Genomic DNA, 14,715 nt, shown 5'->3' with positions numbered 1-14,715 from the left:
TGTGTGTGTGTGTGTGTGTGTGTGACCACACATAATTAAAAAAAGAATAAGTGGGCATGGTCATCAAATTCCAGTGAAGATGGAAATGAAATTCCAGCGAAGATGCTTTGACTTTGACTTTGAGGAAAGACACCCAGAAAACACCAAAACCCCATACCTGTATTTCCCCGTTGACAATTTATTGATTTTTGTTTTGTTTTTACAATTTTAAATATTATGAGAGATTGTTATGGACGATTGACTTCAAAAAGGTCTTCAGCAAGCCCTTGGTGGTATTGACATGATAAAAGGAGGCAAAGAGTAATCCATACAACTTTGACTTTTAACTAGGTAAGAGAAGATAAGTTCTTTACAAACAGAGTAAATAAAAATATTCAGAACAAATACACCTATGTACATTGTAAACAGAGTAAACTCTGTTTACAAACAGAGTAAATAAAAATATTCAGAACAAATATACCTATGTCTATATTACCAGATATAGATTAATACTCAGAATGTGCCCTGGATTTGTTACAGCACTTGTTTAAAAAAGATCTTCATCCCTACCCATCCCGAAACACTGTTGCCTTCTGTAGAGAGGTGTGTCCTGACTCTTGGGTTCTATGTCTCCAGACCTGGTGTCTTAGGATCTTACTGCTGTGGACAGACACCATGAGCAAGGCATCTCTTATAAGGACAACATTTAATTGGGGCTGGCTTACAGGCTCAGAGATTCAGTCCATTATCATCAAGGCAGGAGCATGGCAGATTCTAGGCAGGCATGGTGCAGGCAGAGCTGAGAGTTCTACATCCTCATTGGAAGGCTGCTATGGGGATACTGACTTCCAGGCAGCTAGGATGAGGGTCTTAAAGCCCACACCCACTGTGACACACCTACTCCAACAGGACCACACCTTATAATAGTGGCACTCCCTGGGCCAAGAGTATACAAATCATCACACCTGGGAATTTTTGTTTGTTTGTTTGTTTTTTGGTTTGCTTTGTCTGTGAAATCATTGGCAATGAGTAAGACCTCATGGAAGCTACAATCGGGGTCTCCAAAAGCAGATGTTAAGGACTTTAAGGATTATGTCCTAAGGACCAATGGTAGTAGAAGCAGGAAAGGAGGGCTGGAAAGATGGAAGATAAAATAAGATGCAGGCAAGATAAGCCAGAGGGAGCTATGGAAGAGGACTTCCATCAGGATGTTTCTCATAGGCCAAAATACCCCAACCACTCAGCTATCACATGTGGGCAGGTCATGGTGACCATCATCTTGAGATAGGCTCAGGGCTGGGACACTGCCAGATGAAGACTTCCACTCGCTGCATTCCTTGACAGGAGTCTGACCATATTTAGTGTGTCTGCCGCCAGACGATGCTCTTGGCTGTTCTCTGGCCTGGAGGATAAGAAAGTGGGAGCTGATGGTTTGGGTAGGACCACATAGGAAACTGTCTCTCTTGTTTTGTGTGATCTACAAATTGTTCAAGCTCAGTACACATTTGTCTTCTCTCTGCCTTAGAGAGCTAGTAGGGCAGGGTATTCACAAGAGCAAGGTATGTATGTTGTCAAACTATGTACACACAGAAGTCATAATAATAGTCATAATAATGAACCCTCTTCTGAACGCTAATAAACATTTAACTTAAGAGCAAAGAAAGATAGGTTGGACCTTGGCTTTCAATTCATAGATAAGTTAGGAACTCTCGTCTCTCAGGGAAAAAGAATTGACTAAGACTTGTCAATAAATGCTTCTCTCTCTCTCTCTCTCTCTCTCTCTCTCTCTCTCTCTCTCTCTCTCTCTCTTTATTTACATAAGGCCACAGTTTATTATTTCTCACAAGCATTGGATAGCCTGGGCTCTGTTGGGTGTTTTGATTCAGACAGGATAGGTTGAGGTCACACACATGCACATCTGTATCCATCTGGATCTTGGCTAAAGCTGGGTTAGCCAGCGGGGATCCCTCTCCGGAGCTTTGTCTTTGGAGCCTCCTCGGTAGCATGCTAGCCTGGAACTCCTTACAACGTGGCAGCGGGCCTCTCAAATTGACACTAGGGAATTGACTGTCCTTTTAAGGTCTGCAGTCAAAAGTCACAAAATATCTTTTTTTTCTACTGTGTTGTCTTTGTCTAGAAAATCCCATACAAAGGTCGGATTCTTTTAAGGGCAAAGAATTTGAAAATAGAAACTATGTTGTCTTTGGTTCCTGTTGTCCCTACTTCAGCCTCCATCTTGCAGGAGCCTCAGGTGACTGTGGACAAACTTCCTCTGATCCACAAAGATATTACCAAATCCCAGCCTGTTTTACTGACTAGCTTTCCAGCTAGAAATCAGAGAGCACAGCTCTACTCCTGAAACACCAGCAAGTGGTCAGACACATCACAAGATTAGATGACTCTACTGCTCAGTGGAGTCCACATTACAGCCTCGATTCACAAAAACCTTTAGCCAAAACTTAAGCTAAATTTCCACCTTCAGTTCTTGCCATTCATTTTTGGTTTACAAGTAAGCCTTGTTCTCAAATCACTGGGAGACTGTTGATTTAGATTTGTAGGGAAAAAAAAAGCTCTTATTTATTCAGAGCGTCAGCTTCCTTTCTCAAAAGCTAGCAGTTTTATTCTGTGCTGCAATTATGGGGGGTTTGGTGTGTAGTGATCTTAGATAGTAGTGCATCTGTGTTCCTCTCTGACAGAGAAGGGCTTGTATGGGGCAGTGTCTGCTTTAAATGCCAACCAGAGTGTTGGTTCTCAACCAAAGCACTGGCCAGGGGCCACTGGACACAGAGGATTTCTTTCTTTTCATTGTTGCTCAAATACTATAAGAGGCTGGTAGATTTCTATGCCAAAGGGGAGAAAGTCTATTGTTTCAGCCTGTGTAGTCTTTTAATGAGTAAACTTAATGGTTTTTTTCCCCCCAGTTATTCCACAAAGCTTATTAGCGTAGGACAAGGGTCTTCTATGGCTTGTCTTCAAGAGGTTGCTGAACTTAGAAGGAAGAAAAAAAAAATCATGTCTTTATTTTTACTAACCCTTTGCTGAAAGAGTATTTCCTTCCATTATGAATTATGAAACTTGGCATTTCCTTTTACTTTTGAATGTAGGAAACACATCCCAGTGGTGCTGGCAGTGTCTTTGAGTACCTCACCAGGAAAGAAGAGCTATTTTCATATCGGATTCACTGTCACAGATCCTGCTTTTGACATCTGGACATGACTTTTATGCTCACCATTAGTTGAAAGCCACAGCCTTACTAAAGTGCATGGGACAGTGGCTGGGACACGCCCTTCGATGGCATGCTGCTCCCAGTCACCTGCTTCCTCCGACTTGGCCCATCCTCTCAGTAGTGCCATTCTCACTAGTGAGGTTTCAGACTCCTCAGTAGATTGAGTTGTCTGTTTATTTGTTTAGACCTGAATCCAGATGTCCATTACTTCTCCAGTGATTTGATCCATCACCCAGGGACAAAGGCATCAATACTTGAGCCTTTTGAGGGATACTTCCTATCTAACCCATGCTATGCCTGGGCAGGTCACTGCTCTACTCCCTAGCTGGGTGACATCAGGCAAGCTATTTGACTTGTCCCAGTGCTTCCCCACCCATGACACATTAGATTTCTTAAACTGGCTGGCACGGATAATAGTGTTCATCTCTGGTCTGTTTTCCCTTGCATGAGCATTGTTATTGTTGTGTATACACTCAATATCTCAAGACTTAGTCTTAAAGAGAGAAGGAAAAATTCACAGGAAGATTTGGTATTGCGATTATTGACATAATGTACACTGATTACTTTGCATGCTGCTGGACACCCAGTGAACACGTGGTATTTGCCTCTCTTTGTGTGGACGTCTCCTACATTAGTCTGTTTTCGGTGGGCAGGAAACTCCCCTCTGTGTTCATGGGGTCAGTCACTGATATTACGTGTTAAAAGTTCAAGCGATTAGATTACTTCAGTAATGCTTATCAGATTGACCTGGAGCTGTGTCCAGTTATTGCTTCTCGGGGGGGGGGGGGGGGAGGGTTGAGAAAACCATCTCTATTTGAATTAGAGGTAGGGAGAGCCGAGGTGGAGTTTGCCATTCATTTTTCTATAAAGTGCTCCATTGATAAAAATGTCTAAGTTAAGCAAGAAGTTAGTTATTTCCTATTTTCTTTTAATTGCCTGTTTGGAGATAGGGGCTCACCATATAGCCCACACTGGTCTCAAACGTACATTCCTCTGGCTCCATCAGCGCTGGGAATACAGATGTGTCTCACCATGCCTGCATCCAGTATTGAATTATTTCCAAACCCTTGAGTCTCCCGGTTCAACAATGATCTGAAACACACCTGTTGACAATAAGGGAAGAGCACCCAGCCTTTCATTTTCTTTTCATTTGTACCAAATTTCTAACATATGGCGGGGGGGGGGGGGGAAGGGAACTGTAGCAGGCAGCGGGCAAGCATCAAAACAAGAAAGCGAGCTCCCTGGGCTTGCACTGTCCAGGGTGGGGAGCTCCGTATTTATTTTTGTTTCTACTCTTTATTTTTTTACACAGCAGCCTGAGTCCCAAGGTTTAGCTTCTGGCAGCTCTGCCTTCCTGGAGCTGCTGTGTGAGGGGACTTCCAGCTTTGGTCTTTGTTTCAGCTCTGTTGCTTTGCGGAGTCCTTCCCACCTACTGGGTTGAGACAGGACCTAACCTCATCCTCTCTCTGATGGGAGACCAGAAAAAGCCACAAGTCTCCCACCAATCCCTGGTTGAGAGCTTGGCAGCATCAGTAGGCATTTTTTTTTCTTTTTCTAGTTTAAAATTAAATAGTGAAGGCATGCTCCGTAGTCACAACACTGTGGGAAGGTGAGACAAAGCAGAGATCAACGCCATTCTCTTTGCTGGCAGATTAAGAAATCCAGTGTTCCTATAACCCTGGCCTTCCCTCCCCAACTCCCTCCCTACTACCTCTGGAAGGAAACTTCTTGTGTTTGAAGTTTATCATTCTCTTCCTCTGCTTATTTGTGTTAACAATCCTTTATATACATAATCTTTTTCTACAAGTATGTGTTTTGTCTTTCTGTGCTTAAGCCCACATAAAGGGACCAGTTGGTGTGTGTTTTGTGGTAATATAACTTGTGCCAGCCTACACTGGCCTGGCGAGGTTCTCCCACATTGATGAACTCAGTTCTGCTGTTCTTTTTCAGTGCATGATCCGGTTGTGTTATTTACCCATCTATTGCTGGTGGACCCTTAGGCCACTCCCAAGGCTTTGTGCCTACAAATGGTCTCACTGTGAACATTCTTGCTCCCAACTCCTTGTGCCTATGACATGACTAGATAGCATGTGTCTTCCACATTGGTTGTATCCTTGAGTCTAAGAAGGTCGGGTTATTGAACACTGGTCTTCTTCCTTGTTATCTTTTACTTACCTGGGCTTTTTATGTGAGGGAGGCTTCACATCTTCTCTGTGTCTTAATGCTTGCAGTTAGTATTCTCTTCCTCTTGCCTTCCTGCTGCCTACTTTTCTGGCCCCCATCAACTGCACTGACTGTGGAACGCCCATGTCTCCGGGTGCTTTGGTTGTAATAGTGTTTGTTTCTTTCTATGTATCTCCTGCCAAAGCTGGATTCTAGAAAAAGTAAAGTCAGAAATGGCTTCCTTCAGCGCCCTTCCAACTCAACTCCATCAGCCAGTGGTTCTGCAATAAAAACCAACTAGTCAGTAATAAGAAACAACTAGTCAGTAACAAGAAGCAACTAGTCAGATCATCGGGTTCAGCTGTTCCTTGCAGCTACAGCCCAGCCTTAAACAGCAGGAGAGAGAACCCGATTCTTTCTTTCAGAATCCTTCTCATTTCCATCATCTGCCCATCCAGACAAGGAGGAGACAGGATCCAGCTGGTTTGCTCTGCTGAGATCCTACTTTGCCATAAGCCTTACCAGAAAATGAAGGAGAGCCATCATTGCCCGTCCCACCCCCCACTCCCCCACCCCCACACACACCCGGTCCATCTCTCACATCTGCTTTGTAGTCTCCTGCTCTTGTTGGCCTGGTTCGATTCATTCCCTAATGCTCGTCACAGAAACCGCAGAGAACTACTTAAAAAGCACAGCAGTGCATTCATACAAAGCAATAAAAATAGTGCGACGTTTAGGGGAGCATTGAAACGCCATCAGGGCTTTCCCACACTGAAAATTCCCAAATGGAACTCAGTTGCCTTGTGGCAGTGTTCTAAAGGATGCCGCACAAGAGCATGCTAAATTTGTATTTATAACTGCCATTGTTTAATTCTTTCCTTTCCCAGGAGCTCCTTAGCTGATCTAAACTCATCCGTTGACCCTTGCCTCAGTACTTTTCCAAACTGCAAGTCTGGTCGTGCTTAAAGCCTCCAACTTGACTCCCTTGGCTGAAGTCTAAACTCTACTTGGCTTAAAGAAGACTTGCTCAGACTACAGACCTGCTCCCCTCCACCCCACCCCACCCACCCCCACTTCCCAGTTAGAACCAGGAGGGACAAAGCAAGACACCATGTCACAAGTGCTGAGCCTAGCAAGCCCCACGGGTTCTCACACCTGCCTGATTAAGTGCTTGCTGCTTGAGCTACTGAACTATCCCCCTTTGCCTATCAAAACTCAGTTCCCATGCTCAGTCCAGGAAGCCCTCCTTGATTCCGCTCCTTCTCTAGGATTCTGATTAGGTACATGCCCTATTGCATGTACTACGCTGGACACCACTGAGAGCCAACTTCTGATGGACATGAAGGCGCTTGAGGCTAAATAACGTGTCATGGTTGGTTACACACCACTCACCATAATCCCTGGCACTGAGTGCATTCAATCCAAACTGCTTCCGTTTCATCCTTAGACCTGTCTCTCCTCTCCTTCCCTTCTCCCTCCCTCATCCCTCCTCTCCTATGACGTGTGCATTTTTGTGTGCATTTTGATACATCTCCCAGTGAAAGTGATGTCTTCTCCACACTTAGAGAGGGCAGGGTGTCTTCTAGGCACCAGACTAGGCATGCAGAGATAATGAATCATTTAGAACAATCCGGGGCTGTGTTGTTTATTTCAGCCACAGACCATTTCCCTTCTGTGTTCCCCGTTCTGAAACATGGAGTTATGAAAGAACTCGCAGGCTTCGTTATCCTGCTGCTGAGGACAGCATCCTCTCCTTTCAAAGACTGGATTCTTGACTCTGGTTTGGTTTCCTTAGCTAGAAAAAAAAAAGCAATCTGCACACAGAGTTTGCTTCCTGAAAACAAAGGAAACCATAAACAATAGCCACTCCTAAGTCATTAGCCAGCAGCAGCCTCCTTAGCGCCCTTGGTTCTCTTTCATTAGGACTGCTTAGCACAACAAGAATGCTTCTAAATTAAGCTGTCTGAACTGCACTTAGTTAATACTCTGGGAACTAATTTATTGTATGATTTAAAATATACACTGGCTAGCAGATCTATTTATTGATATATTACAGCTAGGCAACAATGCATATTTTCTCTTATCTGTTGAGTGGCTTTTAATAATCTATTGAAATTTGAGAGAGAACCATTTCATTAAAGGGGAAGTAAGTCCTGTGAGGTCTACCATTTAAAGAATTGTCTATCCATGGAGAATGGTTTTTAAAAATTAATGGCATTTTCGGGAACCAGCAAAGAATTGGGTTTGCTTTTTAAACTTTTTGTTGTTTGGATTCAAAGTGTAACCAACAGTTCCCGAATCACTGTGGAGAAGCTAAACCGAGTCAGACAATAAACAAATGATGGAGAGTCTAGCAGGGTGACTGCCACGCTGTTAGTTGGACCAAGGAACTCCCTCTCCTCACAGTTTTGGGCTCTGCATTCAACTGTTTTAGTTCAGGAAATGTCATCAGGAATATTCTAACCTTTAGCAAATTCTCCACCCCAAATCTCTGAGACCCAGGAACAGTTGTGGATTCTGGGATCTGTGTAGATAGTGGGTCAATACTACAGTTAAATTCAAATACCCTGGTCTGATGTTACCCTGAACAGCACAGTTTTGGAGCCTGCTCAGTACTCTACTGTAGATGCAACCAGCCAGGATGTGGTGGATAACCTTGACTCTCCTTCCTGCCAGTTGCACCAGAATCCATGCGGCAGGTATGGACAGGCAGGCAAGCAGGTAACAGGTCTTTTCATCTTTCTGCAAATACTTGAAATCTAGCCCATCTGATTTCCAGAGGCAGGGTTTCGGTGAAGTTTGGGGCCTTCTAACATATGTTTCAGTGAACATTTCTTAGTGTGATGGTAAATTTCCATCGCAGTGACAAAACCACCTAGAGAGAACTGAGTTAAAGGAGCAGAGGCCACTCCGATCACACGCTCAGTGGTCTGTGAACACGGTCAACCTAGAGAGACTAGAAGAAAAGCAAAACTGTATACTTCATGGTGACTAGGAAGCAACAAATAAACAAACAAACAACAAACCAGGAAGAGGCCAGAGTCCAATATTCCTTTGAAGGCAAGAGCTCCAGTGATCTTTCCTTCCACTGAGACCTCTTAACCTTCCCACTGTGGCGACCCTTTAATACAGTTCCTCATGTTGTGGTGACCCCCAACCATAAAATTACTTCTGTTGCTACTTCATAACTGTAATTTTGCTACTATTATGGATCATAATATATGATGATATATATATATTTGGAGATAGAGGTTTGCCAAAGGGGCTGCCAAACTCTACCCACAGGTTGAGACCCACTGTCTTAAAGGCTCTGAGGGCCAGGGACTAACCCTTCAACACATGAGTGTTTGGGGAATACTTTATATCCAAACAACGGCACTTAAGTTTACCTTGAAAAGAGAAGACGTATGCCAGAATGTACTGTTTGGGAAGTACAAAGATGTAAGAGAGCCATTGTCTGGGAGTTTATCAAAGGCCTTCGTTTGCACCGTTTGTCAGGCTCTGTGGTCTTGCCTACACTTCAGCTAAGTTTATGCCACCAAGTCTGGAGCTGGGAAACGAACAGTCCATTTGGCTCTTCTGATTCTGAAGGAAGGCCCACCCGGCACAGTCCTGTGAGGACCACCCCATCCTGCTTTGGGCTGGAAGTAAAGTCTGGGTGGGTTGGCAGGCTCACAGTATGTGATAGCCAGGGCACTTCGAGCCATCTCCACTGTTAGAGGACACGGATGTCTCAGCTGCCGCCCCCACCCCCACCCCCACCCTCACACAAAAGAAACAAATACAGATCCTGAGGTAAGATACTGGGTAAGGGTAAGAATGGGCTGGGTTGTGCTTTCTTCCTTCCTACGGATAGCAAATATAAAAACTGGAAGCTTCAGTCACTTTTTAGTTGCATCAAACATTGTGTTATAAAGTGAAGCTTCGAAAAAGGGACAAGGCAGAACAGTTTCTGGCCACTCTGTTAAGACAAGTAAGGTCTTGCTTCCTTGCCTGCTTGTCATTTGTCTGTTGTGCAACAAGAGGGGGGTTGGCACTACCTGTGGGGGGTGGGGGGAGGGGAGGGAGAGAAGGAATGGGATGGATAATGGGTCTGGCAGTGGAAGGAATAAGTCAGCCCCCAGGGAGGGCGTTAAGTAGAGCATGCTCATGGAGGGACGCTCTCCTGAGCCCAAGGGCAAGAGGGATCCCTGATATGGGAGTCAAAATACATTTGAAGATTAATATATATATATATTATATATATATATATTAACTATATATATATATATAGTGTGTGTGTGTGTATGTATATATATGTGTGTGTGTATGTGTGTGTGTGTGTTAATTTTACTGCTGCAAATCCTTCTCTTACTCTGGTAATTAAAAGGGAAAATATTTATTTGACCATAAAAACTTCAGACAATAGTGCCGCGGCCAATCGAGTGCTTATGTTTCTCTATCAGCAAATGGAGTGGAAGACGTGTGTTGTAGACAGGCTACCAGCTATTCTTTCATATGCACTCTCTTTGATTTCTTTTAATTTTTTTCCTTTTTTTGGAAATTTTTTTCTCACATGCTACCTCCATTAGTTTCCCTTTTCTTTATTCCTCCCAGTTCCTGCCCACCTCCCCTTCCATCCATATCCACCCCTTTCTGTCTCTTATTACAAAATAAACAGGATTCTAAGGGATGATAATCAAGTCAAGTATAATATAATAAAAGATAAGATAAAACGAAGACCAACACATGGGGATTGGACAAGACAAGCAAACAGAAGGAAAAGAGCCCAAGAAAAGGCACAGGAAACAGAGACCTGTTTGTTTGTACACTCAAGAATCCCATAAAAACATTGAACTGGAAGCCATAAGATATACACAAAGGACCTGTAGAGTAAAAAGAGAGGAAAAAGTATAAATAAAATAAAGTAAAAATAAAAATAATAAGACAAAATTTAAGAAAACAAACAAAAAGAAAGGCCGGACATGATATTGTGAGACAGAAACCTCCAAAGGCACCATGGAACCCTTTCCTCCTTAGAGTGACCAGCCATCCCAGATAGTCTGACACTTTTTATATTTAAAACTAAAGTCCTATATCCTCCAAATCCCTCAATCCTGAGCCAATGGGACACCTGATGACCTGAAGTCTTACCTCCATTTTACAAATAAGAAAATAAAGGTCAGTAAATACCCCAAACTGGGCTCAACCCCAGCTGTGCCAGGCTCTGGGTTGCTCTGCACTGAACGCCCTCCACACTGCACTGTCCCTTTCCGTGTCAGCTGACACCAGTGTCCAGGGAGAGAGCAATGCTGATGCTGACGTTAGTCCCCATCAGGACCACAGAGTGAGCGAGAGGCTCGAATGATGATGCAGGAGATGAAAACTGAAGTGAGTGGGAAGCTCTCTCATAGCATGCTGCCAACCTGGCAGGTAAGGCTGCGCAACCCGATCTGTGGGCCTTTGCCTCTCAGCTATCATGGGATATCTGAAAAGCAGTCTGTTTCTTGATGGTAAGGGTCCGTCTGTCCTAACACCTGATCACAAACTTTGCTTTTCATCTCATCTGTGATGTCTCTTCCACATTCTCTTTGCATCCTTTTATCCCACCCAATAATTCAGAGCCATTGTGTCCCCCATTATAATTTACTAGTAACGTATATTTTTACTATCCACCCACAATTAATATTTGCCTAAGAATCAGGGCACAGATATCCTAATTTATAAAGTAGACCTGGTTTGGTATTCTTGCCACATTCCAAGCATACAAGGAGACCTTTAACTGTTTTTGCTCAGTTTACAACACTTTTGTGTAAATGGTGTCTTTTCCCCGTTATTATTAATATTCATTATTTTTGTCCATCATTTAGGGATCAGTTTTTTTTCTTCTGCTTTATGAACAACCTTTAACATCCTGTTGCCAAAATATGCCCTCCACCCCTATCTCTCATTTCCTTGAAAATGTCTCAGTGAGCCTCTGTGTGTAAAGAGATGCCAGGCTGGCAAATCTTTTAGAACACTGGGGACATTTTTTAACGCTCCAGTTTTCATCATTTCTATAATTAACCCTCCTTCTTTTCCTGGGAAAATGGTTTTCCTTTTTAAGAATATTTTATTTCGTGTGTGTGTGTGTGTGTGCCTGAGTGTATGTATATGTACCATGTGTGTGCCCGAGGTTGTCAGCAGAGAGAATCGGCTCCCCCGAGTTAGAGTTACAAGTGGTTTTGTGTTGCTCTGTAGGTTCTGGGAATCGAACCCCGGTCTTCTGCAGGAGCAGCTGGCATCTTTGATTGCTGAGCCAGCTCACCACCCCATCCTGTCTTCAGTTTCCAGCACCAGACTGTTATGTGCTTAGATGCCATTTTCTCTGTATTTATCTGATTTAGCTTGAGCTTCCCCAAACTGAGAACAGGTAGCTTTTATAAAGTCTGAACAATTATTACCAATCAGTATTTCATTTGCCTGGTCCCTTATGTTTTTATCCTTGAAGTCCAGCCAAGAATAGTCAGCTTCTCTGATGTCCCTGGCCTTTCTTCTCTGTTCTTTGTACGCTATGCTGCTATTCACCATGCTTTAGCCTGGATGTTGTTGACTAAACTATTAACACGAGCTTCTGTTTCTAATGTATTTTACTTTTAGTATGTCTCATCTACTATCATACTGTCTGTTCTCAGTTTTAGTTTTATTAGAATTTATTTTTGTTATATGTGTATATGAATATATGTATGCATTGTATGTATCGAATGTATTATAGGATAAGTTTGCCTGCATGTTTATGAACCTTGTGTGCGCATGTCACCTATGAAGGTCAGAGGAAGGTGTCATAACTTTATTCAGCTCAGTGGTGAGCAGATTTCAGTGGAGCTGACAGCTGGATTTCTGAGGCTTTCCCGTCTCTGGCTCTTCCTCCTTCTGCAGACACTCATGGATTTAATGGGAAGTTTACCGTTTCCCAGTGCCAAGCCTGCACTTTCTTTTCTTTGGAGGTTTTCTTTGGGTTTTGCTCTTCCTCATACCCCTCAGACCATAAGGTCCTTTCTCTTATACCCATAACGGACACAACTCATACCAAAGCTCCATCTGGATTCCTCTAGGAATACGTAATACTGTGTTAGCTACATTTGGATCCACTGAGGCATCTAGAAGTCACATTTCACCTCCTGTTCAATAATCATTGCTAATCTGCAAGTGTATGATGGGAAACCCCTAGGATGGCTCTTGCTGTGTGTTGCTGAAGCAACCCTGCCTTGATCGGTGCACTAGTTATCTTGAACACTTCTTGCTTCACTCATAGTTAGAGGTGTCTGCTGACGATCCGTGGCTTGTTTCTGATGCTTGTCTTCAGTTACTTTAGCTTTTCAATGTGACTTTTTCTGAGTGTATATTTATTTTGGTTTGACCAGTAGTTACCATCTGATAGCTAGAAGCCAAGATTTCATAGATAGGGTGTATAATGAAGGTAGTAAAAGGACTTAAGTTTAAATCAGAAAGTCTAACTAGTAGGTGTCAGCAACTACAGGGATGAGGACTAGGCAGCCAAAGGATCAGCTGCTGTTTGTTTTGGGACAATGAAAATAATCCACAATTACCTACTAGTGATAGAGAATGCACTAAATGTGACTGGATCTTATACCTTAAAGTGATTAAAGATGTAATTTCATGTTAACTATATTTTTACTGGAGCTAAAAATAAATCCCAAAACATCTAATTTGTTCATCGCAGCACATCCCAGCAGGCCTGTATCATGTGGTTGTTTGCCATTTCAGCTCTTCTCTATCTTATCCCATTCCTTGATGAGTGGGGCTGCATATAGAAGTGCATGCCTGTTGTTTCCTGAACATTAGGGAACAAATTCCTCTATTGGCAGTGCATCTCTGTACCCCTGCACCCCTGCATCCCCTGCACCCCTGCATCCCCTGCACCCCTGCATCTCTGTACTACTTCATCCCCTGCACCCTTGTACCCCTGTATCCTACATCCCTGCACCCCTGCATCCTGCATCTCTGCACTCCTGCACCTTTGCATCCCTGCATTCCTACACCCCTGCACCTGTGCGTCCCTGAATTCCTGAATCCCTGCTCCTGTGCCTACTCACCATTGTCAGTCCAGGAATCTTTTCCCCCAAAGATTCCTGAGAAGTCTGCCCTGACATGTTTGCATCACAAGCCAGTTGTGACTTCCTCTGTGTACTGGACTCTGAAAAAAGCCCCAACTGAGAAGCCTCTTCTGCTAGGTCCACATCTGTAGGTCCAGGGAGGATTGAAATAGCTTACTAAAAACTACCTTAGAGTGATGGTTTAAGTGCTTGCATAACCCTTTTAAAATTCATGGCACACTATGACCCCGCAGAACATCTGGAACACATGAGCTTAGAGGCTCCCAAAATACATCATTTCTGAGGATGAGGCTATTTCCATCTGTGGAGCCTTGAGATTAATCTTGTCACATTTACATATGTAATCACAAGCCTACCACATTTGGTCGCTCACCTCTGGGAGCTGCTGAGTGACTTGCATCCTTGATTTGTGAGTGGTGAGACTTAGCTGGCTAATTAAAAGACAGAGTATGCTCTGATCAGGTGCCACCTGACCTAGATGGGAAAACCTTCCTACCTCAAGCTCCATCCAGGTAAAGTTTAAGAGCGCAGCACTCGCTCTCAGCTACACTCAGGAGCAGTGAAGTGAGAAAGAGAAGTGATTTGGAAAAAGATGCAAATTGGTATAAAAGCTAAGAACTGGAACTGAAAAACTTTCTGGACTCTAAGGTAACTTATCACTAGAAGAGCATACAACTCCCAGGCTTGGGGAAGGGAATGCTCTGTATTTATTTCTGTTTTCTGTCTGGGGACAGAACTCAAGGACACCACCTGCTAGGTAAGGGCTCTACCAGCTGTAGCAACACCATTCTGAATGTCACATATATTTAAACTAGAGCTTAATCTGAGTTTATACTTTCCATGTATTGAAAATATTTATTTCCCTGTGTAATTTTGTCTTTGCTCTCCAAGGTAATCGTCCGAGGTGGAGGACACATTTTGCCCTATGACCAGCCAATGAGATCTTTTGATATGATCAATCGTTTCATCTATGACAGAGGATGGGAACCTTATAATTTATAAGCTACTTTCCTGAAACAGGAGTCTCAATCACAAAAGAATATTGTTTTTTTAAAAAAAACTAAATATATCATGTAAATTAAAAATGTATCATTTTTATATTTTCAAGGTACTTTTTAATCAATAAAAGTCTCCCTGAAACAAGTGACCTTTTGAATAACAGTGAGGGATCATGAAGCACACTTACGTGAAAATCATGTGTGTTGATTTATGGGATGAGAAAAATGGGGTCTGAGGCACTAATGGAATATC

At 43.1% G+C, this 14,715-nt stretch overlaps 1 protein-coding gene across 1 annotated transcript in view; it reads left to right on the top strand.

Annotated features, from left to right (window-relative positions):
• The window catches only part of Cpvl (carboxypeptidase vitellogenic like), a 108,357-nt gene extending 93,881 nt beyond the window's left edge, over window positions 1-14,476 (top strand). The window contains exon 12 of the mRNA XM_029478808.1: window positions 14,356-14,476. Within this exon, the coding sequence (XP_029334668.1) occupies window positions 14,356-14,466 (111 nt within the window). The 3' untranslated portion in view covers window positions 14,467-14,476. The remainder of the gene's footprint in view (window positions 1-14,355) is intronic.
• The last annotated feature ends 239 nt before the right edge of the window (window positions 14,477-14,715 follow it).

This window comes from Mus caroli, chromosome 6 (genome assembly GCF_900094665.2).
Source record: "Mus caroli chromosome 6, CAROLI_EIJ_v1.1, whole genome shotgun sequence".
NCBI lineage: Eukaryota > Metazoa > Chordata > Mammalia > Rodentia > Muridae > Mus > Mus caroli.
This window is presented reverse-complemented; position numbering and strand designations above follow the sequence as displayed.